This window comes from Triticum aestivum, chromosome 7B (genome assembly GCF_018294505.1).
Source record: "Triticum aestivum cultivar Chinese Spring chromosome 7B, IWGSC CS RefSeq v2.1, whole genome shotgun sequence".
Classification (NCBI taxonomy): domain Eukaryota; kingdom Viridiplantae; phylum Streptophyta; class Magnoliopsida; order Poales; family Poaceae; genus Triticum; species Triticum aestivum.
This window is the reverse complement of record NC_057813.1, coordinates 609,614,436-609,640,530: the sequence shown is the minus strand read 5'-3', so window position 1 is coordinate 609,640,530 and position 26,095 is coordinate 609,614,436. Positions and strand designations below refer to the sequence as shown.

General features: G+C 45.2%; 1 protein-coding gene across 1 annotated transcript in view; it reads right to left on the bottom strand.

Annotated features, from left to right (window-relative positions):
• Positions 1-4,267: 4,267 nt before the first annotated feature.
• LOC123161022 (uncharacterized) overlaps positions 4,268-26,095 on the bottom strand; it is a 40,798-nt gene continuing 18,970 nt past the window's right edge. The window contains exons 4-7 of the mRNA XM_044578875.1: positions 22,751-22,955; positions 13,431-14,750; positions 12,676-13,281; positions 4,268-6,401 (exon numbers count right to left, since the gene is read on the bottom strand). Coding sequence (XP_044434810.1) covers positions 4,593-6,401; positions 12,676-13,281; positions 13,431-14,750; positions 22,751-22,955 — 3,940 coding nt within the window. The 3' untranslated portion in view covers positions 4,268-4,592. The remainder of the gene's footprint in view (positions 6,402-12,675; positions 13,282-13,430; positions 14,751-22,750; positions 22,956-26,095) is intronic.

Sequence of the window (26,095 nt, the reverse complement as noted above, 5' to 3'; positions counted from 1 at the left end):
CCCATAAGCTTGCCCGCGATTTTTTCCAGGGTAAAAGCCTTCATATAACAGAAGATGGACACCAGAGGGCCACCAGGGGGCCCAGGAGACAGGGGCGCGCCCAGTAGGGGTGGGCGCCCCCCCCCCCCCCCCCACACACACACACACCCTCCTGGCCAAGGTGTGGGCCCCCTGAGGTGTTTCTTTCGCTCAATAATTCTTATTAATTCCAAAAATAAGTTTCGTGGAGTTTCAGGATTTTTGGAGCAGTGCAGAATGGGTTTCCAATGTTTGCTCCTTTTCCAGCCAGAATTCCAGCTGCCGGCATTCCCCCTCTTCATGGTAAAGCTTGTAAAATAAGAGAGAATAGCCATAAGTATTGAGATATAATGTGTAATAACAGCCCATAATGCAATAAATATTGATATAAAAGCATGATGCAAAATGGATGTATCAAACGGCCTTGTGTTCGACCGGCCATGGTCGAAACGGGATCCTGTTCATCGAGAAAGGTCTGGCGTACCGCAAAATGGAGGAAACGGACTTCTATTGAACCTCCTACGGTCGAAACGGGGTCCTGTTGATCGAGAGGGGTGTGGCGTACCGTAAAACGGAGGAAACAGACTTGTGTTGGAGCGCTAGGTCGAAACGGGGGTCTTGTTCATCGGGAGGGGTGTGGCGTACCGCAAAAGGGGACTCCACGGGATACTGTTCATCTCCACCATCAACCTCCTCCACAGGCTACTGGTCATCCACCGTCGACCTCCTCTAGCCTCCACCTGTGACTGTTCGTCCATGGGCTCATGTTCATCTAGCCTCCACCGCGCGCTCCTCCACCAGCTACTGTTCAACCAACACTCTCCATGGGGTCCTGTTCAACCACCCCTCCACGGGCTGCTGTTCATCCAGCCCTCCACTGGCTACTGTTCAACCAACCCTCCACCGGCTACTGTTTAACCTTCCCTCCACGGGGTCCTGTTCATCCAGCCCTCCACGGGGTCCTGTTCATCCATGCCCAACCGGTTCGATCGATCGGGGTCCTGTTCATCCAGCGGCAACACCACGGGGTCCTGTTCATCCAAACCCCATCAGGAGTTGTTCATCCAACCCCCCCCCCCAGCAACGCTCACTATTCATCCAGAGGCAGCATCGATCGGCTTCAGTTAGCAGTAGTAGCGAAAGAATCACTCGGTCGCTCGGGTTCAGTAACGCATAGTCTGCAGTGTAATCGATCGGGTTCAGTTAGGCGACGCCTCGCTCGGCTTCAGTTAGAGCCCAACGCCTCTCACCCACGCGCATACGTGTACGAGAGAAATGCGCATTGCTCAGCCCCCGACCACCCACCATAACCGGGAACTCCCCGACATTTTCCTCGCCCTCGCTTCTACCACGGTTTTTTCCATCATGGATGGCCCAAAGAATGTCATGCAGCCGCGTCTCCGGCCCGCCCAGGATGAAAAACCCATTTTATGTCATGATTTTTGTCATAGAAGTAGGAGCCCACCACATCTATGATGATACCGGGTTTTCTCACAATTATCATCATAGAAGTGTTATAAGTATGACAGAATTTTTTTTTGTTCGGCCCAATATGTCACGGATGTGTCTTTTTTTTGTAGTGTAATATAAAATGTTAATTCATCTAATATGTGAGTATATTGGATGTTATAAGATATTATAAAAGAGTGTTGTACTACATCATTGTGCAATTGTTGTTTAGCTTCTAATATTAACTTGGTGCTTTTAGGTACATATGTCATTGGTAAAGATCCGCGCTTCGGCCCTTTCTGCGTATGGGGAATGAGATATCGGTGAACCAGCATCAAGTGAGGAAGCTGATAAAGATTGTTAGTAAAATGGGTCAAAAGATGGCAATTAAACTATTTTTTTACACTTTATCCAATACAACAGCGAACTGCAGGATGGTAAGTAAGAATTCTGCAGCCTTCTTTTTACTGCCCATAATGAGTTGTGTTATATGACAATGTCTGAATCTTTTTCCTTTGCAGTGGTTCCCAAAGCAGTTTACTCAAGATTACCTCTCAAACTACATGATTGGTGGGCATGCAAAGGTTAAAGTATTTCTACCGGAACACAATGATTATCTAGATGTTTTCATGAAGACCGTGAAGGATGGGCGGTCGGCCATCAAAAGGGGTTGAACTAGAGTTGTGCGTGCCTTCTGCATGGAGGAGGGCACAATATGGACATTCCGCTTCACCTTATTCAGCAACCAGAATGTATTTCGTCTATTTCTTTACCGTCTTTAATAGTACAAGTATACAACTGTGGTTCATCATTTTTTACTTGGTTCTTACATAATTCTTGTACATATGTACCTATGAATCGAATAACGCATTGGTTGTTTGAACCTGATGAATATGAATAAAGCTATAACATACATTTTCAAGTTCAAATTCAAATCCGGTACAGTTTGAAATAGCAACAATTAAATCACGGTGAAATTACGCTCTCCAGTTCGTTACGGCACACACGGTTGGTAAAACACAAACATTTGCAATGTACACCATAATTCGATATGATTCACAGAGAGAAAACGTGTGCAAGCATGCACATAGTTGTCGTTTGCAAAGCCTGTGCGATGTCAGACAATATCACAAACGGTGCAGGCAAACTAAATGTTTGTGATAGTTGCCTTATCGTACACGATTCGCAACCATGAACTGTTTCTGATAAAGTATGCATCGTAAACGTTGCACCATAGAATAACGTGTGTGATAGTTGTCGTCTACGACGATGTTACGATGATCCGACGTTTTGTAATCCAATCCGACACTCTTACGATGATTAGCTAATCTTCTTAATTAGTTATCGCATACGGTTTGGGAAAAGCGAATGTGTGTGATTGTATGCTTATCATACACGTTCTATAATAGTGAACCATTTGTGATGGACCGCGCATCATAAACGTAGCACCACGGAATACCGACTGCGACGGCAATGTGAGCACAAACGAGTAGGAGTACTGTATATGCATCTTGGCTCCCTATCCCCGACGGTTTCTGAGTCGTGTGGGTAGGACCCCCTATTGCCCACACTCACTTGGCGACGGTTCCAAATGTCGTCGCGGAAAAGAGTTAAAAACCGTTTGTATAGCGCCGACGCATACTAGTGCATGCTTCAACAATAGTACTTAAGTTACTTGAGGAGTAATGTAAGATGCACCGAAATATGGTGGACATACTTCGTGACGGAGCTGGCGGAGAGATATCAGGGGTGATGTTGAGGCTGTCGGCGAAACAAATGGCCAAATGGGGTTCCTCGATGCGAGTGAGCAGGCTGATCGGTTTCCGTGGAACAATGCAATTTTGCAGCAACAACGTATTGGGTTTCATTTTCAGGTGGAGAAGAAGTGATTAAGGCATGTGCACGATTCATTTGTTCCTTCATTTGATCCTCCCTTATTTCACTCAACTTAGATTCATTTACTTTTGCACTTACCCATGGTTGACGAATCGAGAAATTTAGTGACATTAATTGCAATGAGAAATATCATATATCCATAAAACTTAGATACTTTTTCAATAGAAAATGATTATGATGAGCCAGTAAGATTTTTAATTTTTTAAATGCCCGTGGCAACGCATGGGCATTCTACTAGTGTGACTTTATGTCAACGGATGTATGGAATAGGTGAAAGACAACTAGTTATACCAGTTTTGGGCACATGAATCTTGAGATTTGAAGCGACGGCTGGCGATCTACATACCGGCACCACGCAATTTTTCAATTTACTCGGTCCATGGGGGTGGTAACACGCGTGAGGAACGGAGGACCGCTGGATCACGCACGATCCGACAGCACCGCACGCAACCGATGCTTCGATCGGATCAGCCGGCTAAGTACAATCGTTTCCTTAATGGGAGAGGGAGCATAATTTATTCTTGATTTCGTTACGTACCATATAACCCATTAATAAATACTTTCTCCCTTCCTTTATGTAAGATGTATTATTTTTGGCACAGTAACCAAGGCGTATAAATATAGAGGTGTTAGGACATAATTACCCTTGGCAAATTTATTGATTAGTGGCAAGTAAATCAGTAAGTGCAGGAAAGTAAGAGATACATGCAATTTAGAGAGAGATTCTTTCCTTATTTTGCAACAAAGAGAGGTACATGCAGTCAGGAGAAAGATACTTTCCTTTTGCTGAAGGGCTAAAAAGGGAATTAGAAGGATTTAGAAGAAATGCATCTTATATTATGGATTTTATCAAAAAAACAAGTACACCTTATATAAAGGAACGAAGAGAGTAGATTGATAGATTTCTGTTTGCTTTGTTCCACGACTAGAAGTGCTATAAATAGCATATAAATAATTACAACTTGGAGGCTAAGCCATACTAATGGAATTAGAAGCAAACTTGTACAAACTTGGAAATAGCAGGGAAAACCTTCTACGGGACGAAACCTTACCATCTCCAATTCGTACTGCGTAGTATTTAAACTTGCACTTGGGCTGGCCCCTGATGTGGGTCGCCCCCCACATGACAGTTACACAAACCAAGTAAGGATTGCAAGGACTGGGTAGAGTTAGCAGTGGTAGATAGAAAAACACTTAGGAAAAAAAGAAAAAACAGAGACGATGATACTTCAGGACGAGAGTGGTGGTTCTTCCAGCTTCACAACAGGTTTCACTAAGTTTGGATGCTCGGCAAACTGGCTCTCAAGTTGCTCTTTTAGTGCTTGGGCGTGGGAATTGCCAGGTAGTAAGACTTGCTTCAGTTCTCCTAGATTCCCTAGGCCAGTGAACTTGTATACCGGTGACCCACTGAAGCAGTCAATCTTGAGCAGCTCAAGTTTTCTCATTGCTTTTGAACCGAAAGTCACATCTAATCTGCTGTTGCTCAAACCGCAACCAATCTGGAGGACCTTGACCTTTTTATAAGAATCTTCCTCTTCTCCAGGCACCATAACACGGAAATGGAGCTCGTGGTTATGAAGCAGCTTGATACGAAGAATGCATAGTTGTGGTAGCGAGCTTAGGAATCTCATGCTGTCTTCTGTTAAAATGGCCATCTCCAATTCCAACTTCCTGAGCTTGACCCAGCTAAGATGCCTCCCTGGTGCTGGCAACATTTTTCCAAGCCCATACAGTTTCACGCTCCGAAGGTTCTCCCAAGGCAAGAGGACGTCATCCAGGCAGCTTTCGTTATTTTTTTCGAGCCACACTGACAAGGATTCTAGATGGACATGACCTGAGATTGCAGAGATGAACCGTTTCCCGTTCTTCCTGTTGATGCCGGACACCCCGAGCTTGCGCAACTGGGTGAGCTTCTTGAGTTCTTCCACAATGGCCTTCCCTCCTGAAGCGCTGACATTGACAACACCGAGCGTGTGCACCGCTGTCAATTTTCCAATCCCTCTAGGCACCACAACACCAAATACACAACGACGTCTGCGGGGCTCTGGCAACCTGCTGGATGACCTGGTGCCGACACGGATATACTGCAGCATCTGTAACTTGGTGATGCTTGCAGGCAGTGACACTATGGAGGTGTATCTGGCATCCAAAGTCTGCAGATGCCTCAGATCACCTAACGAACTTGGTAGATGGTGGATGTCACTGCATCCTCGAAAGGAGAGAAACTTGAGGCTGCGCAGCCGCTTCACTATCTTAAAAAGATCTTCATCCTTCAAACCAGATACACCCTCCAGATCAAGAACCTGAATCGACTTTCCAAACATTGTGAGCGAGAAGAATGATTCCCACTTTCCAAACACAGTCATCGACCGCAGCCGTGAGAAATCAATGCGCTGAAATACATCTTTGTCTCTGTCCCAAGACTCCAATATGACAAGATGACGCCCTGTGCGTTCAGTTGTCAGGGTACTACTACCCCCCAGCACAAATACATGGTTCTCTTCCATTTGCCGTGAGATAATGTACTCATGGATAAAACTGTTGACCTGGCACAAGACCATCTTACTGTCATTGAATACAATGCTGACTGACTGTGGTACTTGCTGGACTATGCTCAGATCAAGGAGCATGGAGAATAAATTCTCTCCTTCCTCCTCTGCTGATCTTTCATTGATGTCCTTGGAGTAACCCTCTGCAATCCACCGCCTTATTAGTCGCCTCCGACGAATAATGTAGTTTCCAGGAAAGATTGGCAGGTAGAAAATACATGGCTTGAGAATATCTGGGCCTGTATAGAAGCTGGAACGCATCCAACTGAATAGTTTCTCTAGTCCATCAAACTCCGGGTTGGCCTCTAAATGTTTCATAAATTTATCATTGAGAATTTTCGCAGTTTCCATCCAACTGATTGTCTTGGTACTCAACAAAACAGCTATAGCAACGATTACTTTAGGAAGTCCGCCACATTTAAGAATAAGTTCTCGTACCACTGCCGGATCGTGACGTACCACTTCATTATTTTGATGAAGTGATGAACACTGCATTGGTCAAACAAGTTATGATCAGTTCAGCTATCATGATACATATCTACATGAGCAAATGATAAGTATGTGCCAGTTTAAGAGAATAATTGCACAACAAATAAATTATTTATTCTTACATGTATTAATTGCCAAATCTAATACCTTGTAGTCCATTTCTACATATATGTATTAATTATAAAAAGTAAAAACTCGTAGTAGTATTTTGTTTTGGGTGAGCTGATTCTCTTAATGTTTCATACTTACACATGCTTACTTGCTATCATTACCGCCTGGACAATTAGACAGCCAACCCGTAATCGCAACGACCCAATTGCAAGAGCGGAGCTCTACCAACTGAGCTATATCCCCCCCCCCCCCCCCCCACCACCACCACCCCGAGCCAAATGGAGTATGCATGAAAGAGTCAGATGCTTCTTCTATTCTTTTCCCTGGCGCAGCTGGGCCGGGCCCGGGTATGTAAGTTCAGCGATGTACAAACAAGGATTTATTTTACTTCCGTACCTAGGTTGGGGGGTTCTATTTAGGAAGAATAAGGAAGAGGAATAGAATCTCCATCTTTTCCCGAATCTCCCTTAACGGAAGAAATAGAAGCTCGAGAAGGAATACCACTAAATACCTAGTTCGCTCTCAAATAAAAACCTAGTTCACTCGCTAAAGCATCCATGGCTGATTAGCCGTAAATCAATTTGATTTTGTTATGCCGTTAAGGAAACACTATTTGGGATACAATACCCATTTTAGAACCGTTCACTACTAACAACTTCCTGATTGGGATTGGTCTGTGCAGGATCTCCTTCCCTATGAGACTCTTGCTTGGAATGAAAAGAGGAGTAATGCTTCCTAGCACGGGACAGAGAATAGGACCACTTAGATCGAAATAGCATTCACATAAATGTTCTAACATAGAGTAGACGTAAAAGGAAGGAAAAAGGAATTCGAAATCAGTCCCTTCCCACAGAATCATCGGGCTTGACTTTCCTTACTTTCCAACCCCGATTAGCGAGATGATCTTAAAAACTACAGGCTTGCTGATAGGGAAGAGTGGGGCAGCTAGCTAGGGCTTACCTCTGACCCTTTTTCAGTAGCAGTCTTGCAAGCAAGCGCCGTACGTTCAATCTATCATCATCACGGAGCAACCTGGTACCTTTTCTTAGGCGAGCGACTGAAATGAGAGCTTTCAATTATGCCGTTTTGGTGATCCGCCGATGGAATCGATTAGGTGAAATAATTGACATCGAATATACATATGAATATACATGCTAAAATGTCATAAGAACATGTTGTTTTCCTGTGAACCGATTTCTTTTCCTTTATGTTACATACTTACATTAGCTTGGTTGCCTAAAATTTTATGTTGGAGAAGCAGTTTCAACTGTTATGGTACCAAGTATGCGAAACCTCGGAAGAACAAAAAAAATATTTATGCTTTATTATTCCACTATACTAATACTACAGGAAAAACACATGTAGCCGAGTGTTTTCAGGTACGTCGAGTGTTATTTGTCATGTTCTCGGCTTCTAGGTTCCTAAGAGCATCTCCAGCCGTTCGGCCCCCCAGGGCGCCGAAAAAGAGCGGCCTGGGGGTGAGCCGGCGGTATACTCGGCGCTGGGGGCGGTTGGGCACCCAGCCGTCGCCTCCAGGCGCCGATTTCGGCCCAGTATTCAGCCCAATTGTGTCCAAAAACAGCCCGATATCTGTGTGAATCGGTCCATATTCGGCACGGTTCAGCGTGTTTCGGCGTGAATTTTCGTATACAAATAGAAATCAATTAGTTCGTCACATAGTTCGGCGTGTTTTATCACATAAATCAAATATTTCATTTAACAAATAAAAACTCAAGTTTCATCACACGTCATTCCCGCGTCGCCCCAGCCTCGCCCTTGAGCCTCCATAGGTGCTCCACCAGATCGTGTTGCAGTTCTTGATGCACCTGTGGGTCTCGGATCTCCTGGCGCATATTGAGGTAGTCAGTCCAGGTTGCTAGTAGCTGGTGATCAACTTGGGCAAGACCCTGCCTGTAATATGGTTTAGTGTCAAGCACTGGCTCTTCCTGCTCGTTCTCAATGATCATGTTGTGCAAGATGACACAGCAAGTCATGATCTCCCACATTTGATCTTTCGACCAGGTCTGAGCAGGGGCAATCCATCTGGATTGAGGTGAATCCAAGTGTGCCGGTGCAATCCATCTTGCACTTGAAGTAGCTGTCGAACTCCCGGATGGAACTCACAATCCTGAGGAAAAGCTTTTGGCTCATTCAATAACGGCGCCAAAAAAATTTCTCACCGTGCAATGGAGCGTCGACGAAGTAGTCCGAGTAGAGCATGCAGTAGCCTTCCAGACGATGCTGGTTCTTTGCTTTCACCCGCCCAGGCGCCAAGCCACCTTGTCGTGGCTTTTCACTGCTCGCGAGCAGGCCGGCGAGGGCGGCAAGCACCATGAGATGCTCCTGCTCCTAGACGTCGACTTCGGCTTCCTCCTCCAGAAACGCCACGAGCGCCTCCTCATCTTCGGAGTCCATCGCCAGGCCAGGCAAATCACCGAACACCTTGCGGGCGAGGTGGGCGCAAACCCGCCAGTGTACAGGCCCTGCGCGGCCGGAACGCCAGAAAAGTTGCCCGGACGGCGGCGGAGAGGCTGCCTCGGCGAAACCTCTTCTTTTTTACGGTGGGGAATGATCTGTCTAGCTACGGTGGGCGGTGGACGGCGCCGGGATCGACGGGGTGGCGCAGCGTGTCGGCCGAGCTCGGGGTGTCGGAGGCGAATCTGGACGGGTGGCTTGACTTTTCGCCTGACAATGTGGCCCCAGGAGCGCTTTTCCCTTGCACCGGAGCCCCCGAGCGCCCCCCCCCCCCCCCAGTGCGTCGGGTTCGGCCTGCGATCGCTGGGCGCTAAAACAGGCCGAGCCGGCGGAATTCGGCATCCTGGGGGCGCGACTGGGGCGTTTTTTCGGCGCCGGCGCGGAAAAAACGTCTGGGGAGGGCTTGTTGGGGGCGCGGCTGGAGATGCTCTCTAAGCTGAGTACTGTCTCAAAAGCACACGACATAAAGAAGACCCTCGGCATATCACAAGCTTACATTAAACACTTGGCTTAAGTAGGAGAAAGTACTCTGCGTATACACATGGCTCAGTGTTTGGGCTGCCACGTTGCCATCATTCGCGTGCTTATCGCCTCCATGACGGCGGGCTCTATAAGGCTAGTACCCACTAACAGCGTACTCGCCTTACATTTTCCCTTTTGTAAACGCCCGCCCGTTCGCCTTCTAGGTTAGGGGGTTTAGGGGCCACATGTCAGCATTGTTATTCTATTTGTATGTTGACTTTCAGTCCGCTGGGGCTCCCTTTGAAGAGATGTTCCTAGAGGAAGGATCTCGACTATTGCCGTAGGGCTTCATTCCTCTTATTTTCTTACTTTGCTAACCTTGGTAACAAAGAAGGAGAGAGTAGAGCGACACCGACAGTCGAAATACCAACGAGGGAGTGTCCACCATACATACAACCACTTGAGAGATGAGATTTTTTGAAGAGATATGAGATATGAGAGATGTTCCCTGAGGAAGGATCGCGACTATTGTCGTAGGGAGTCATTCCTTCTCTCTTCCTCTGAGACCTCTGTAACACAGGAGGAGATGGGGAGGAACAACCATCACCAAGAGTCAAAATACCAGGGAGGGATTGCCCACCATATATACAACCACCTGAGAGATGAGAGTTGTTGAAAAGAGCCTCGATGGACTGAATGTTAACCCACATGCCGAATAAGCGAGCCTTCTAGGTTAGATGTTTAGGGGCAACTATGAGCGGCATTTTGTTATGACAATTGAATAGAAGAAAATTATGCTTTGTTGGTCGTCAAGTAGAGGATATTTCTTTTGTGACATAATTTTTGTTAATGAATTTTTAGGTGTTAGCACCGACCTCGAGGTCATATTGTCTCCCAGCGACGCCCCTCCCTTTAGGGTTGAATCCCCTACCGAGAAGGAGGCCAACCACATGACGGTGGAAGTCGCGACAGAGCACGCCAATGAGGATGTCTTGGCTACGCTCGTTTAGGCAAACCCACAGCTCCTTGCTGAGAGCCATGCAGTCTATGAGTCCATCAACGATGAGATGAAGGCCCAGGTCATTCCTGAGATGATGGTCCACCTTCGTGTCGGGCAACAGAAGTTTTTCGATGAGCTTGACAAGAAAGTTGCGTCGCCCGAGGAGAGCGATGACCCAATCCCGTCGAGTTCAACCCTTGCTTTTGTCCTAGTCCAAAAACAGACAATGATGAGGTTTGTGGACCGATTGTGATAGGTGTTTTTAGTAGTGGGGTTTTGAATGACTTTTGTAGGCAGATTTGATAATATGTTATACATGTAAGGACAACTATCTATGTGATGTGAGGGCCCCTCTCTTCCCTCGCGAGCGCCCCTCCATCGCCGCCGCTGCTACCAAATCGCGGCCGCCCCTCCCCTCCCCTCTGTCGCGCCCGTGCGGTCCCAGCCCCAGCTGTCGGACCTCCCCGCCTTTCCCTCCCTCCCCTCCACCACCGTCGGTGGTCGGCTCCGGGCAAAGCCCGTGCATCCGACGGCGGCGGTAGTGGTACTTCCTCCCCTCTCGGGTCTTTGGGTGGCGTGGTACGCCCCATCTCGAGGGTGTGATCCCGATCTGGATCGTGGCGGCGCCAATCTGGAGCAGGGTACCCTGATGGACAACGACAGTGTGGCGGCCGGCCGACATCCCAACGGTGGCCTTGGCAGCAGGGCTGGCGCAGCCCTTCCCAATCAGGGGTGAAGGGCTCTGAATCAGGGGCGGGGGGCTCTGGATCAGGGACGGCGGCCCCTAGGATGGCCTCTCTGTCCGGTGGTGTAGCGGGGCGGGTGGGCTCTCGGGGATCGGACTGGGTGGCTGGCAACTAACCGGTGGTTGGTGTCGCGGCTTGCTGCCCCTGCGGCCAACGGTGCCGACCTGCTCCCTCCTCCAACCCATGTTGCGTGCACTCCATCTTACCGGACATGGTCGTACTGCTAAATAGTTACCGCATGAGGGCGGAGCGGGAGTTGGGGATCCAGATTGGGATAATTCCCGGGTAGGCTCCTACCGGCCACGACAGCAACACACTTGAGGGTGCCGTTTCTCTTCCTGGAGACGTCGTTCGGGTTCGCCCTACCTTTTCCCACCTCACGATCTCTCGGGTGAAAACCCTATGGCGGCGATGACACCGAGAGTGTCGTTTTTCTTCTTGGAGACGTCGTTCGGGTCCACCCTACCTTTTCCCGCCCCACAGTCTCTCGGGTGAAAACCCTAGGGAGGCGATGATGCCCGAGGGTGCCGTTTTTCTTCCCGGAGACGTCGTTCGGGTCTGCACTACCTTTTCCCACCTCACGGTCTCTCGGGTGAAAACCCTAGGGCGGCGACAGCGCTCTAGACGTCGTGTCCTTCTTGAAAGCGTCGTCGTGAGAGCTATGTGGCGGTGGGCACAGCTTGGGTGCGTCGGTAGTTGCAGATGGTGTGCCTCTCTTCCTGTAGGTGGTACCTGTTCCCGGAGAAACCATAGATCTGGGTCTCCCGGATCAGATGATGATAAAGACTATGGTGTCGTTCTCCCTCCTGGGGGCATCGACTTGGAGCAGTGGTTCACTGGAGAGGCCAACAGGTGGAGCGGTGTTACATCGACCACATTGAAGACGGTGGGTCTCGGTAGCGTGGAGCAGTGGAGTCTCAGAGTTGGACGCGGGTTGACCGACGCACGTAGGCTGGTGGAGCTGTCTGGTGTCGTGGTGATGTCGATAGCAGATGGGACTGACAAGATATATGCAGTGATTCCTCCTGAAGACGGGATGGCGGAAGATGGCGGCGAATGATCCTAGAGCGTGCGCAGATGGTGCACGTTCTGGGATGCCTAGACCGGATGGTCTTAAGGCCTCTTGATTAGATTGTGTCTGTTATGCGGACATGGCACATCTGTATACTTGTTGGTGCAGGGACTTTGTTCGTCTAGAAGGGGGCTTCGGGTTGATCCTTATATTCATTTTGTTAGACTCTGGAGAATAATTAATAAGGATGGTTGTATGCATTGTAATGATGCAGAGGCCGGGTGTAATCCTCTTTTTCGAAAAAATTAATATCTATGTGATGTTACCTAGGACGATGCAGAATACATGCTAAATAGGCTGCAGGACGACTAATAGAACTTATGCAGATAACCATGACGTGATAACCTCGAGTGAAGGACGACCAATAAAACGTATGCTGATAACCAAATTAGAGTAGAGAAAGCATACCTTCTCTGTAAAGAGATCATAGGCCGCATCGTCTTCTAAACCCTTGACATTATACACGACCTCTGGGTCATGTGCACAATATGTGGCGGTGCTTGCTTCCGTCGTAATCACAATGATAACACTCTGACAGGGTGTAGATAGCAAGGCAGCTCGTATCAGATCCCATTCTTCTTTGGTCTGGAGATCATCAATAACAATGAGGCATTGATATTGCACCAAAAGCTGCTGACACTCTTGAATGGGGTCTCTTTCTGGATGAAAATCCTTCAGTAAGCTCCGAGAGAAATCTCTTAAACTGAAAGGATGAGATACATCCACCCATCTGTACTTCTCAAATAGGCGGCGGCGATCAAGCATTTCGTTGCGGTACAGGCGTCTGACCAGAGCTGATTTACCAACGCCTGGCATCCCCCACACGGACATAACAACCGGGGAAGAGTTCAAACGTGCCTCAGCTAGATATTTACCAAGTTCACCCATTTCTGTCTCACGTCCAACTAGGGAATATCTATGCATCAAGTCACTGGCTGCATCCTTTTCTGGGCGGAGGGTTTTGTCGGTAGAAGAAACAGGAAGGCCACCTTCATATCTATCACCAGTCCGACGCTGCAAATAAGGAACATGCAGTTCAGACTTATATATACAGACAGAGGAGCCAGGAAAGACACCCGGGAGAATAGCATATATACGCCCGAAGCTAGGAGTAACTAATAATTGACAGATGATGTAAAACAGTAAAAGAGTATTAGACTTACACCCTTGAGGAAGGCATGAACAGCGTGCTTAGTAGGTAACTGCATCAGATCGAATACTTGGTGTGGCTGTCCTACGCACAAGCTTGCTACTTCAAATTTCTGCGACGACACGATGATTGTGCTGCCATTCTTCCTGTCTGGAAGGAATGTTCTGATAGCATCCCACTCTGGCATCGTGGACAGGTCCTCCAGGACAACCAGATACCTTTTATTGCTGACTTTTTGAGCGAACTCTTCTAACAGACCACCTTTCATAACATGAGTAGCTTTATCTTCCATCTTCATTAGTTCTTCCATCTTCATTAGTACTTCCATGCCTGTGATTAAACCCTCTTCTTCGCAATTGTTTGTGTAGAACTGGGACATCAAGCACCGGACGAACTCTTGGGGATTAAAAGGCTGCGTGAGCTTCACCCAGGCGCGGCATCCGAAATTATGGCAGACTTGGGGGTCACTGTAGGACTTCCTGATGATGGATATACTCCCAAAATCGCCTCTTGTACACAGTGAGATGACTTGAAGGTCGTCATCTCTCTTGGTAAGCAACTGGGTGAGGTCGCCTTGCTGCGTTGTGGTCGCATCACTTCCCTCTAGTAGCATATAGAGCTCTGGTGCGCCATTGACGACTGTTACAGTGCGCACGGTCTGCTGTTGCTGCACGCCGTCTGTCTTGTTGTTGGAACTAGAGACGACTCTGAAGAGGCCCGCGAGGCTGTTGGGTGCGTTCCTCCTGCTCACGTCTTCGATCATACCCTTGAGCAGCTTTATCTCCGCGATTCCGTCCTTAAGTCGCAGCGTCGTCCGAGACATGCAGCGCAACCGACGAGGAACCGTCGGGACCATCTCCGACAAGTGAGGAAACAACCGACGAGCAACTGTCGGGACCATCTCCGACCAGTGAGGAAACAACCGACGAGCAACTGTCGGGACCATCTCCGACAAGTGACGAAACAACCGACGACGCAACCGTCCGGACTCCTTGTCCATCTCCAGAATAAGTTCCATGCGGCCATCCACGTAGTAGGCTAGTTCCTCAATCTGCATCACCCAGGACTTCACTAGACTGTTCTTGACGCTTTCTTCGTTCACGACGTCGAGCGAGGACTTCATGTTCTGTAACTCGCCAATGATGAAGGTCAGGTCACGCAGTGCCCTCTGCTGCAGTTTTGTCTCCTTTGCGATCGTTGACTTGGCCTTTGTCAGTGCACCCTCCAACACGCACTTGACCAAGGCAACCTCAACCAGCAGGTCCCCCTTCCATTCTGTCCTGGTTGTAGCTTTAGGGATGTAGCTCACAACTGGTGCTGGAGTTGTGGGTGCCTGAAGAATTTAAGAGTCCCATGTCAGCAGCTGCGAAACAATAAATAATAAGTTTGGCTCGATCTAGAGATTAACTTTTATTGCACAAAATTGAATTCTACACGAAAATGTCCGTGGTTTCATCCGCACTCCTCCCATCCATTCGCCTCTGATGTCGTATCTCTTAGCATCGCCCCCGCCGGGGCTTCCCACCTCTGCCGGCCTCTTCCACCCTCGCCTTTCGCTTCCCCTCTCATGTAGACTTCTCCCGCTAACTCATAGGGGAGCCAAAGAGGACAGCCAGGAAGAGGGGCTGATCCCACATCTCATGAATGGAGGTGTCTCTATTCTTCTATACAGTATGCTGATGATACTATAATTTTCATGGAACATGATATGGCCAAAGCAAGAAATATGAAGTTGGTTTTATGTCTGTTTGAGCAACTGTTTGGACAAAAAAAAGTTTTCATAAAAGTGAACTATTTCGCTTTGGATGCACTATAAGAAGGAACCGGAGAACTACAAACAGTTGTTCGGTTGTGAGATTGGATCCCTTCGATTTAGTTATCTTGTGATTATAATTCACCACCGAAAGCTAATTAACAAAGAATGGAAAATGTCTATTTGAGCAACTGCTAGACTAAAAATAAATTTCTATAAAAGTGAACTATTCTGTTGTGGATGCGCTAAGAAGGAACATGAAAACTACAGACAGATGTTCGGTTGTGAGATTGGATGCCTTCAGTTTAGTTATCTTGGGATTCTAAGGCCTTGTACAATGCTAGGTGCTTAGAGAGGTGGTTAGTTGGACGAGACGTGTCTAGCTTTACACAACATAAAGACTCATTTGTGAGTATAATATTAGGTTTGGTTCCCTTAAATATACGGTTCGGGCGGGCAGTGATTGGGGGACGACGATGGGATAGATGACTGCATTTAGTTCGAAGGTTGATGAAGGTCAACTTGTCTAATGAGACAGATGTATTCCAATTGAAACATTTGGTTTCAGGTGTGTTCTCATTTAAATCTAAGTATTTTGACTTGATTAATAATGGACCAATCCCCGGCCTATCCATATCTAATGTACATTTAAAAATAAAGATTTTTATGTGGTTTATGCATAAAGAGTGTGATTCTAACATAGCACAATTTTGCGAAACGTTGCTGGGAGCAGAGTAAACTGTTTTTTTGTGATCACAAGGAAACGATTCAACATTTATTTCTCACATGCCCAGTAGTCAAGTTATTGTGGAGAGGTGAACAATACACGTATCATTTAACGTACCTCCACTTAATAGTATCTCCAATCTATGGGGTAATTAGGTGGGGTTGAGCCTAATACGGCGGCACATATTTGTGTAGGACTTTATGCATTACTTTTGACTATTTAGAATTGTGGGGATGATTATGTGCTTAACATGACTAATATTACAAAAAGTTGCAGGTTATCTACCGGGCATCTTGATGGATATGTATGTGGTCATTACTACACCGTGAGGAAATGAGGGAGTTTATGATCTTCGGGTGCATCCGACGAGAGACGGTAGCGCGGGTTACATACAACCAGTTTGGATGGCGATTCAATAATAAGATAGGTGCTTAGCTATGGTGTCCTGTTTTTGCTAGTTGTGGCTATTTATTTTATTTCTTCATCTTGTTTAGCTACTTGAGATGTTATTTGTAGTTTAATACTTTATTATTTTTAATAAATAATTGTGTGCATCGTTTGATGTAGAGGCTGAGGGTAATCCTCCTTTTCAAAAAAAATTGCTCCCACTAACATTGTCTGGGCCTAGCGTCGTCTTCCTAGCAGATTTGGTGACTACGGTGGAGGGGAAGACGTATGAAGTGGCTCTAATCGTGAATTATCCACAACGTTCATGCCATTCCCACAAACAGATCAACAAGGTGGAAGACTTGCTCCAAATAGTTAGACCCACGAGCTAAACCACCTGACAGAATGGCTAGGCACCTAACAAACAAAAGTGAAGAAAGTAATCGCTTGGTATGGGCGGGTCGCTATTTCAGAAAACCACAAACAAAACTGAAGAAAGTACTGCCACGGCAGGGAAAATGAACTGAAGTAATCCCACAAGGTTTATTCCTAGGGAACTATATCTCATTCACCTGGGTCACTGGGCTGTTGTTTGATTGTCTGGTTATCAAGTTTGGGCTTTTCTTTTGTCAAATTAGGCGCTTGCAATTTGCACACGGGTTCGTCATGTGTAACTCGCGCACATGCAACTAGTAGAAAACAAAATCAGGTCGACAGCAATTGTATACGTGTTGCAACTGTTGCAACTGTGGATAGGCATGTCACATTCAACTCGCCCATGTGCGACTATCTTTCCTACTTATAAAGGTTGGAGTTGGTGATAAGTTCACATGTGGGACCAACAACCTTCAACAAAAAAAAAATGCACCCAACCCAGATGTGGGACTAACAAACTTCCAAGAGACATAAATAAACAAATGCACTTTTACTCATAGGTGGGACCTAAAGCAAATAATCAAGTACGCTACTACTTTTATGTGAGACCGGCGCTTGCAGAATACACAAATAAGAAATGCAAAATGTGACTCCAACTCAAAATTTTGCTCTTGCTTTTGGTTCCTCTTTTCAACCAAGCTCTTTCAATTCTATATTAGAGAACAAGAGAGTGAATAAATTGTAACTTCAAAGCAGAGGTAGTCCTTGCCCTTCTACCCGGTCGAACACCTTGTACGGTCAACTCACTAATGCCTATTCTCATATGTACCCAACATTCAGAATGTTGTGTCTTGCAAAGAACCTACGGATGGCTTAAGATTCACCAATGCATGCAACTTGATCTTTAGTTATATTTTCACTATTTTTAATCATGAATCACATGCAAAAAGGCCACACTACACCAATGTATTTGACAACTTTCTAATGCGGTGACCCAACTTCTCATATTTTATAGTTTTGTAGCAACGCACGGGCATTGTGCTAGCAGTAGAAAAAACTTAGGTCAACCTTTGTTCAAGTCGCGTTGTGCCCGTGCAGTGACAGTCGGGCTACACCACTCACAGTTGCATGTCTTTCATGCAACTGACACGAATAACTCTGACATGATAGTGATGATGATATCATTATGACAATAATATTTATATGGTTGTTGTGGTGATATTTTTTTATCTCTGTTTTTAATATGATTGTTTTTTTAGAGAAAAGGCGTGCGCCCAATTTTAATATGACTGTGATGATGATTTTTTAAAAGTGCTATTTTTAAATATGACGGGCTATAATTGATACCCACATCTTTTGGTTTACTCTTTCTCATAGCAGGTGCTTCAAGCATGGGCGGCAAGAGTCTTGTCGGGCACTCGATTACTCACAAAGGAGAACGAGCGGAAGAAGGCGAATGATTCTCAAGGAGATGCGTGGGAAGAACCCCCAAACGTAGTAAGGAGTCCTCCTCTAGTAATTCTGAACATCCCCCCTCCCCCGGCACACACACACACACTTCTGTGGATGGAGAGTCTGGAGAGGAGGAGCACGTGTTTCTAGATATGGAGGTGTAGCAGCAGTTGGATGGTGGAGGGGATCATGATGATGAGGTGCAGGAGGACCAGCAGGGATGCATCTAAGCTCTACACTCGAGAAAGTGTGGTTGCATGATCCCTCAAGCGCCTGAAGCAGCATCCTCTTGATCTGATGATAGTTATGATGGAAGAAATATGCCCGGTTATGGTCGGTGACGGCGTCATTGATATCCTCTCTACACTCACACTATCTCTGTCTCAAGTCCAGGCGCAAAGTCCGAGTTCAAGTTCTTCTATACCAACTTACCAAGTCGGCCTGAGCCTACTATGTTTAGGATTACAACCTGAGATTTAGTCTTTTCATTCAACCACCTTTTCTCTTTACATGCTTGCATTGCAACTATTTTTTGAGACTGTGATGACATATTGTTGGCCCAATTGGAGGAAGAAAGGATTCACTGAGTGGCAAGCGAATGATCCATGGAGGAGAGGTATGCGGAAGACCGAGCTTACTACCAGGAGCAACTACCAGTTAGTCTTGCCCGTAATAGCCAAGAGAACGTAACAAACATCTTTGCTAGAATATGTAACCCTACCTATTAGAAAAAAATCTATAGACTCGGTTCGCTCATTTTGGTGAATGTCGCCGACCCCTCCTCTTCCTCCATGTGCTCCAGACGGTGTGTCAGTGGGACGACAGTCGACAAAGGTGGACTTGTGGCACCCTCTGGCAACACCTCTAGGGCCAATGGCTAACACTTTCCAAGCCCGGGTGACTGCTCTCAGCAAACACTGGGACACGTCTCTTAGACTGGTGCTCTAGGTTTTGCAAATGTCTGGCAGGGGGCACTCGACAAACAGATGGATGCGAGTCATTGTTTGTTCCATTTTGTGTGTCATCTGACACCTTTTATTTTGCTAAGTGCTTGATTTTGATACTCGACAAAACTTTGTCGAGTACATGACAAAAAAGGAATCTACAAAGAGTAGGGATGCAAAATTGGAATCTTTAGGGTACCCTTCGACCCTACTTCTAGCTCAACCAAATGAACTTTCAATAATGATATGAATTCTGAAATTTTAATTCATTTAGTTGAACCAACTAAAGAGGGCCGGAGGGTACCCTCAGGGTTCTAAATTTGCATGCCTAGCAAATAGTGGTTTGTCGGCCCGAGGTTAGACGAGCAACATATCATGAGTTTACACTCAACTAAGAGTTTGCTAGGGATTTTACGCCCTTACCGAGTGTCAATGACACTCGGCAAATGAAACAATTCTAGTAGGGCTCCCCTCCCCCAAACATCAACTTTTTGGTGCAAAGACTTTTCCCTCCGAACCGCCTCCCGTCGTTGGCCCCCCGCCGCACCCTCTATCATAGCAACGGTACCCGTCATCCTGTCTGAGCCCCCAACCACCCCTCCTCGGCTCTCATTCACTGTCAACGGTACACGTGCCCAGTGCTCCCCTGTAGCACCGGTTGGGCAAGGTTTTGTATCAATGTCTCTCAGGCTCGCCACCACAACAGGGACAATTCTGTGCCCACCTTTGTGCCCAACAGCCTTCCCATGCAATTGAACGCCACATCGCTGCAACAAGCCGAATGATAGATCAGGGCCTCGGGAGAAGGCCGCATCGCGGTCATCCCCTACAATGTGCCCCGCATGTTCGTTTTGGTAGTTCAGCCCACCCTAATACTCCCTCTTCTACCAATCGATCCCACTTGGAAGGCATTCAACACAAAGTCACACAAGTAAACTTTTTTCTACTTACCTTTCTTTGTTAAATTCTTTGTGGCGAATGGAGATATGGATACGGCTCATAGAGTTGCAAGAGGAGAGGTTGAGTGGGAAAGCTATTTCCAATGCACACTTGGTGGGGGGTTGATGAAAGGAAGGTGGAGGTGGAGGAGCATAGGCTTTCTCTTGAAAAGAAGAGGTTGAGGAACAAGGCCGGGAAGAAGATGAACACTAGGAGGGAGCAAGAGGAAAGAATCATGTATATGTATGCAAGATTGTTGGACGACAAAGCTAGAGAATATTGGGAGACTTCTATGAACTTTATGAGATGTGATAGTGCTAGTTGTTGTCGTAATGGGTGTACAGAATTTATGTTTCTTTTGATGAACTATGTGAACTATGTGAGATGTGATGGCTTTAGATGAACTATGTTTTATGTGGTGGCTTTTGGGTGCTCTATGTTGATGCATTTCATTGTATTGTTATGTGGTTTGATTTTGAAAAAAAATTAGATTTTGAACTTAAAATGTTATTGAACGGTTTGGGTTGTTGTACGATTTGAAACCTAAAACTTAGGGAGGTAGAATTTTAGGGGAATGGCTAGAGATGATCTTTTGTTTTTGTTTGACACACTAGAGATGCTCTTATAGAGCACAACATATAACTATGTAACTTATTCCCATAGTTTTAAATAGCGGGTTATGCCTCTTGGCGGCAGATCTCTCTAAATGCTATAGCCTGCTATTTAAAACATTAATTCATGTGTTATGACTTATGAGCAAGCCTCTTAGCACATGACATCTCTAAATGCTATAGCGGCGCTATGGACACTATTTAAAACAATGCTTATTCCCTTTCTTTTGTTCAAACAGAATAATTGGTGAAATGAGAGCAGGGTTGTAGCTACAATAAGTTAATCCCACCAATATATCCAAACAAAAATATTTAGTTGTAATTTATTGTGCAAGGAACATCTACATTGATAAAAAAAGGGAATGCTCATATCAATGGTGCTCCCGCTTCTATTTCGTCAAGGGTCTGTCTATTCCTCAATAGGCCGTGGTAAATGGAATATGTTTATTCCTCTCTCGATTTTTCCTGATGGCTCCGATGAACAAAAAAATGTTTTACCATGCATGCACAAAAACAATATAGCCATGAACAACACTTGAGAATCGACATAGGAAGATAATTTCCCAGTCAGTTGGTGTGAACAAAAATGGAAACCACATTAATGATTATTCTGACTGGTATAAAAAACATAAAAAATGTTCACTATGGACAAAAATTCAACTTGTCATGAACAACAACGTACACAGCAAAACTAAATCAGTCTATTCCTCGGTCTAGTGAGGAATTACTCAGTCAAGTGAACTGAGAAACTGTAAACCTGTTTTCTCAAACCTTATAGGAAACTGATGAGTTTCAGCTAAAGCATCTTGGAGTGTGGTTTGAAATATTTCTTGTAATATTTTTAATAATAAGTTTTGATTCATCCTACTAATGTTAACTATTTTAAGAAAATAAGCTATCAACTGGTATATTTGTTGTGATATTCAGATGCCATTTGGATGCTTCACAGATTATGTTTTTGGCTACCTTCTCTAGGATGCTGATAGGATGCAAGCCTATATAAATGTTTGCTCATATCAGTGTGCCATTCAGTTTACTTTATTAGGGAGCATCTCTGCTAATGGTTTATTACAGACATTATATTATTTTCTACCAACGTGACTTGCAGCAAGCTCAGGATTAGTATACTACACAAATGATTGGATTTTTTTTCATGCTTTTCTTTGACTTCACATTAGTGGTTGCGAGTCTGTCTTTCCTTGAATGAAGATAATAGCTTTTGAATGGGTATTTTAGATAAATTAGTTTATTAACGATTTGTAATTTTAACCAACCTTTAATGGAGCCTGTGACCCATCTAAGCTTTCATTTAGGTATTTTAGAATTAAGCAAAGATATATACTTGACATCTAGCTTACACTTCTCAGAATTTTAAAGTTATGTCTAATAGAGGGTGCAATCTTTTCTTTGCTGATCTGTTATTCAGATATTAAACTTGTGGCCCATGCAAAAATAAAGCTAGCTAAAATAATACCGAGGTTTGTAGGTTTCTTTTGTCATAAATAGCATGTTCATTCAACCATTATATCGAGCTGATACAGCTGCTTTGAGCGGGTACTCTGCCTCTTCATAACAAGATGCAAACAGCCAACGCGTCTCATAAAAGTATCAAACATCGCTTTAAAGAAAATAAATAAATGACCAGCCCCCTAGGATATTTTTGGGTTTCTGTTTTGTGAAAAAGGGCTCCAAATACCATTCTGGTAATGTACAGGAGTGCAAATCCGATGTGAAGTTTAGCAGGGTGCCGGCCTGCCATTTTCTCTCTCTCTTTTTATTAAGTTTATGTTGTTTACCATGTGTGCCACATGGTCTACCATTTTATTCTCACATTCTGATATGTAAGGTATTCGCATTTTTGATAGCACAAGATTTATTTCTCAAATCCAAAATCATATTTGTCATGGCCCAGTAATTAATTATGTACATAGATTAGGGAAGACTGAAATAGGGCATTTAATTTTAGCTACAGTTTTGGCTAAACAATGTTGAACACCCCTAGTAACAAATACTCCCTCGATTTTATAATATAAAGTGTATTAGATTTCCTTCAGACAAGATTTGAAGAATAATGCGGTGTCTGCACCTAATTATTCTTCAAAGTCTTGTTAAGGAAACATGAAATTAATATCAATGGATGCTCACCGTAGTATCAATGGCTGTGTCAGGTGCTTCTTGTATCTCAATGGATGCCTTTCCTCCCTCTTGATAATTCTGAGTGACTGTACTCCGGTCCAAAGGCATCGGTGACAAACCCTCAGATTTTGGCCCATCCTCTGCTGTGTCGATCAACATGCCTTCATTAACACTCGAGGGTCTGGGATCTTTGCCTGTAGTAGTATTTAGTATACTGCCAAGATGACAAGGTAAGACATATGAGTGGCAATTAATTAATCTGTGAGCGATATGACTAAAATTGTTATACAAAATATACTGCACTTTCAAATGGCCCACTAAAAATTGGCCCACTAGTGAATCATTTTATTTTATTTTGCACATGCAACGACCACTAAATTTTTAGTTAGATCCACTCGTATAATCTGATTTTAAAATATATGGAAATTTTGCTTGGGCAAGCTGGTTCAGTGTTTTACATGTACAAATTTTGCACAAAGGTTACTTTGTCCCTCCTGAATAGTTCATTTTTCTAGGGAAGTTCCTTGGGAAGTTCAGTTTACTATCTTATTAGGAAGTTCACTTTGTTGTCCAGGAACTTAATCTTTTTTTCTTTCTGGAAGTTCAGTTCATCGTGCCCAAAAAGAGTTTGCTTGTTGTGTCGCTTAGCCCCATTTCCCCCATCCGATAAGTACATTTTTAGTCCAGAATTTCAGTTCATCGTGCAAAGTTCATTCTGTATCCAGAAGAGAGAGTGGATCAGTTATTTGGGCATATAAGATTAGATTAAGCAGAAGACAGAAAAAGACAACCATGGTTGAGCCATATATAAATATGAAATAGACACCTGTGACTAAGTCAATTTTTATAACAACGCCTTCAAGATAGAATAAGGGTCCTTACGCCGCCGCCGTCACGTCTGGACGAAGACTAACTACCGAAGGCCAGCAAAATGGCAAGGAGACAACGCCTTCAGCCAAGGTAACAATGCAAGTTCGTTGCTCCTGAACCAAGCCAATGAATACTTGAACAAGAGTTTTCACCTTGACATAAAAGTGATGTTCTAGTCATCATTTTGAAGATGGCCCTTCTTACTAGTCACGCCAGCCCGTACTCCACACTAGGCCAGAATGGCGCTAGCTATAAGGTGGGACATCCTCCCACCAAAAACAACGTTCCACGCCATCAGGGGGTCATCCATGGCGTCGCGTGGAATTGGCCACACCTGCGCCACACCTGCACGAATTGGCCAGTATCATCTGCCACGACCCAGGGCTGCTTCCCCAACTTCCTTTCCACGAGATGAGACAAACGCCTCCATGCGTGATGCAGACCTGAAGCCGTGGGCCGCGGGTGCGCTCTTGCCCCATCACCAACAACCTCTGTGCTGCCAATGTGAGGCAACATGCACACAGGGCGCTGCCCGTGCACATGAAGAAGTGCGCCAACGACGTCCCCAGACCGGGGAGGAGCACCCCATGGAAGAGTACATTTTGTACACATGGGGAGTATATTTTTGTTCAGAAGTTGTTTTTTGAGAAGTTTACCTTTCTATATGGGGAAAGAGTAACTTTTCTTGGTGGGGAAGTTTTTTGTTAGGCAGCTCATTTCGTGTGAAGGAGTTTAGTGTTTGTTTACAAGTTGTTTTTTGTTGTCGCTGGGGAGATTACCTTTTTATATGCAAATTCACTTTGTCCACGGTGAGCTGATTTGTTTTCAATAGGGAGAATCGAATGTTAGTAACAGTGAAGTTGACAAAAGGTGGCCATCAATTATTAACATTCTTATCTCTGGTACACAGTAGGTTGCAGCCGATGGAAGACGGTAGCACGGGCTATCTTCAGCCGATTTAGATGGTGAGCTAATAATAGGCCAGGTGTGTAGCCTATTTTTTATCGCCGGATGTGGTGCTTTCTCGCCGGGTGTGGCTTTTTACAGATTTGTTTATCTTTCTTGCTCAGATTTTGAGCTTACGTGGAACTTACAACCTTGTTTTGATTTATAATAATATGGTTGAATGTATCGATTGATGCAGAGGCTGAAGATAAGCCTCCTTTTTCAGGAAAAAAAGGTAGATTTGTGCAGGGGCGATGACCTCCGCAACTAGGTGAAACGCCCTACTGGCGGCCGCATGCAGAGTCGTGTTGGCCAGCTGGAAGGTGTGGAGCAGCCCTGGGCGGGATGTCGAGGGTGAAGACCTCGATGGCCAAGGGGAATCACCGTTGGTGGCTGTGCATGGAATCGTTGTGGCCGGAAGGGATGCGAGCAGCAGCGATGGAGGAGTCCTAGGCTGGAGCATGGAAGGTTTGTCAACGGTGGTCGATCAAGGGAAAGCAGGAAAAGGTGCTTACAATAGGCTAAGGGCATCTCCAGCGCTGGCCCCTAAGGGCATGAACAACAGAAGCATTACTAGACGGTGGTCTCATACCCTTCATGTAGGCTAGTATGTATGAAGTCATTGCTTTGTATAATTATTACCCAACACAAGCATCAGCAGCCTGTGGGTCCCATGTTGCTCCCTCTCTCTTACTTTACCCATCTCTTTCTTCCTTATTCACGCACGCATCAACTAGAAGAAAAACGATTGGCTCCTACTAATCCAACCCTTTTTTCCTTTTTCTCTAGCCTTTTCCCTGAAGCACCCGACTCTTTTGCAGGCAGCAGTAGTACACTGCGAGGCATCCGTTCCTAACACCCGAACCTAGCTGGACGTCCTGCCACTCCCAAAGCTCCCCAAGTAATTTTGGTTTGCGGGAAGAGGATATCCGGACCGCTCCACAAACTGATAAGGGTCCCATTGAATTACAAAAGTTGACAAAAGCGATCCAGACACTACAATCAGAACATATACCAGAGTATTGAGGGTCTTCTTTGGAGATGCCCTAACCCCTATCAAAAAATTATACAAAACCAATTTATTATTTAGTAAAAAGAGGAAGTAGCTAGTATCATTATGACTGCATGCATGCAAGTATTAATAGGTTGCTAGTATGAGAAAATATCATTAATTCTTTCCTCGATTATTGTTGATGGTCTTGTATTGATGTAAAACGTATATTCCGTAGTGGCCTTGTATAAATAAATGGAGGGAGTACTAATATTTAGGGGGGAGGGGGGGTTTTTTTTTTGCGAAGTAAAATCTAGATACTTGTGATATGCCATATGTGATGTTTGGGTACTGTGATATGCAAATTGCTATATATTTTGTGTGAATATTTGAATTGCAGTGTTATTTAAAAATACAAACAAAAAGACTATGATATGCACTTTGCCGAGTGTTACCCAAAATCGATGAAATTTTTTCAAGTTCGACGAACCTTTTTTTTTAATCGATGAACCTTTTTTTTCCAAAATCCATAAACTTTTAAAAAGACA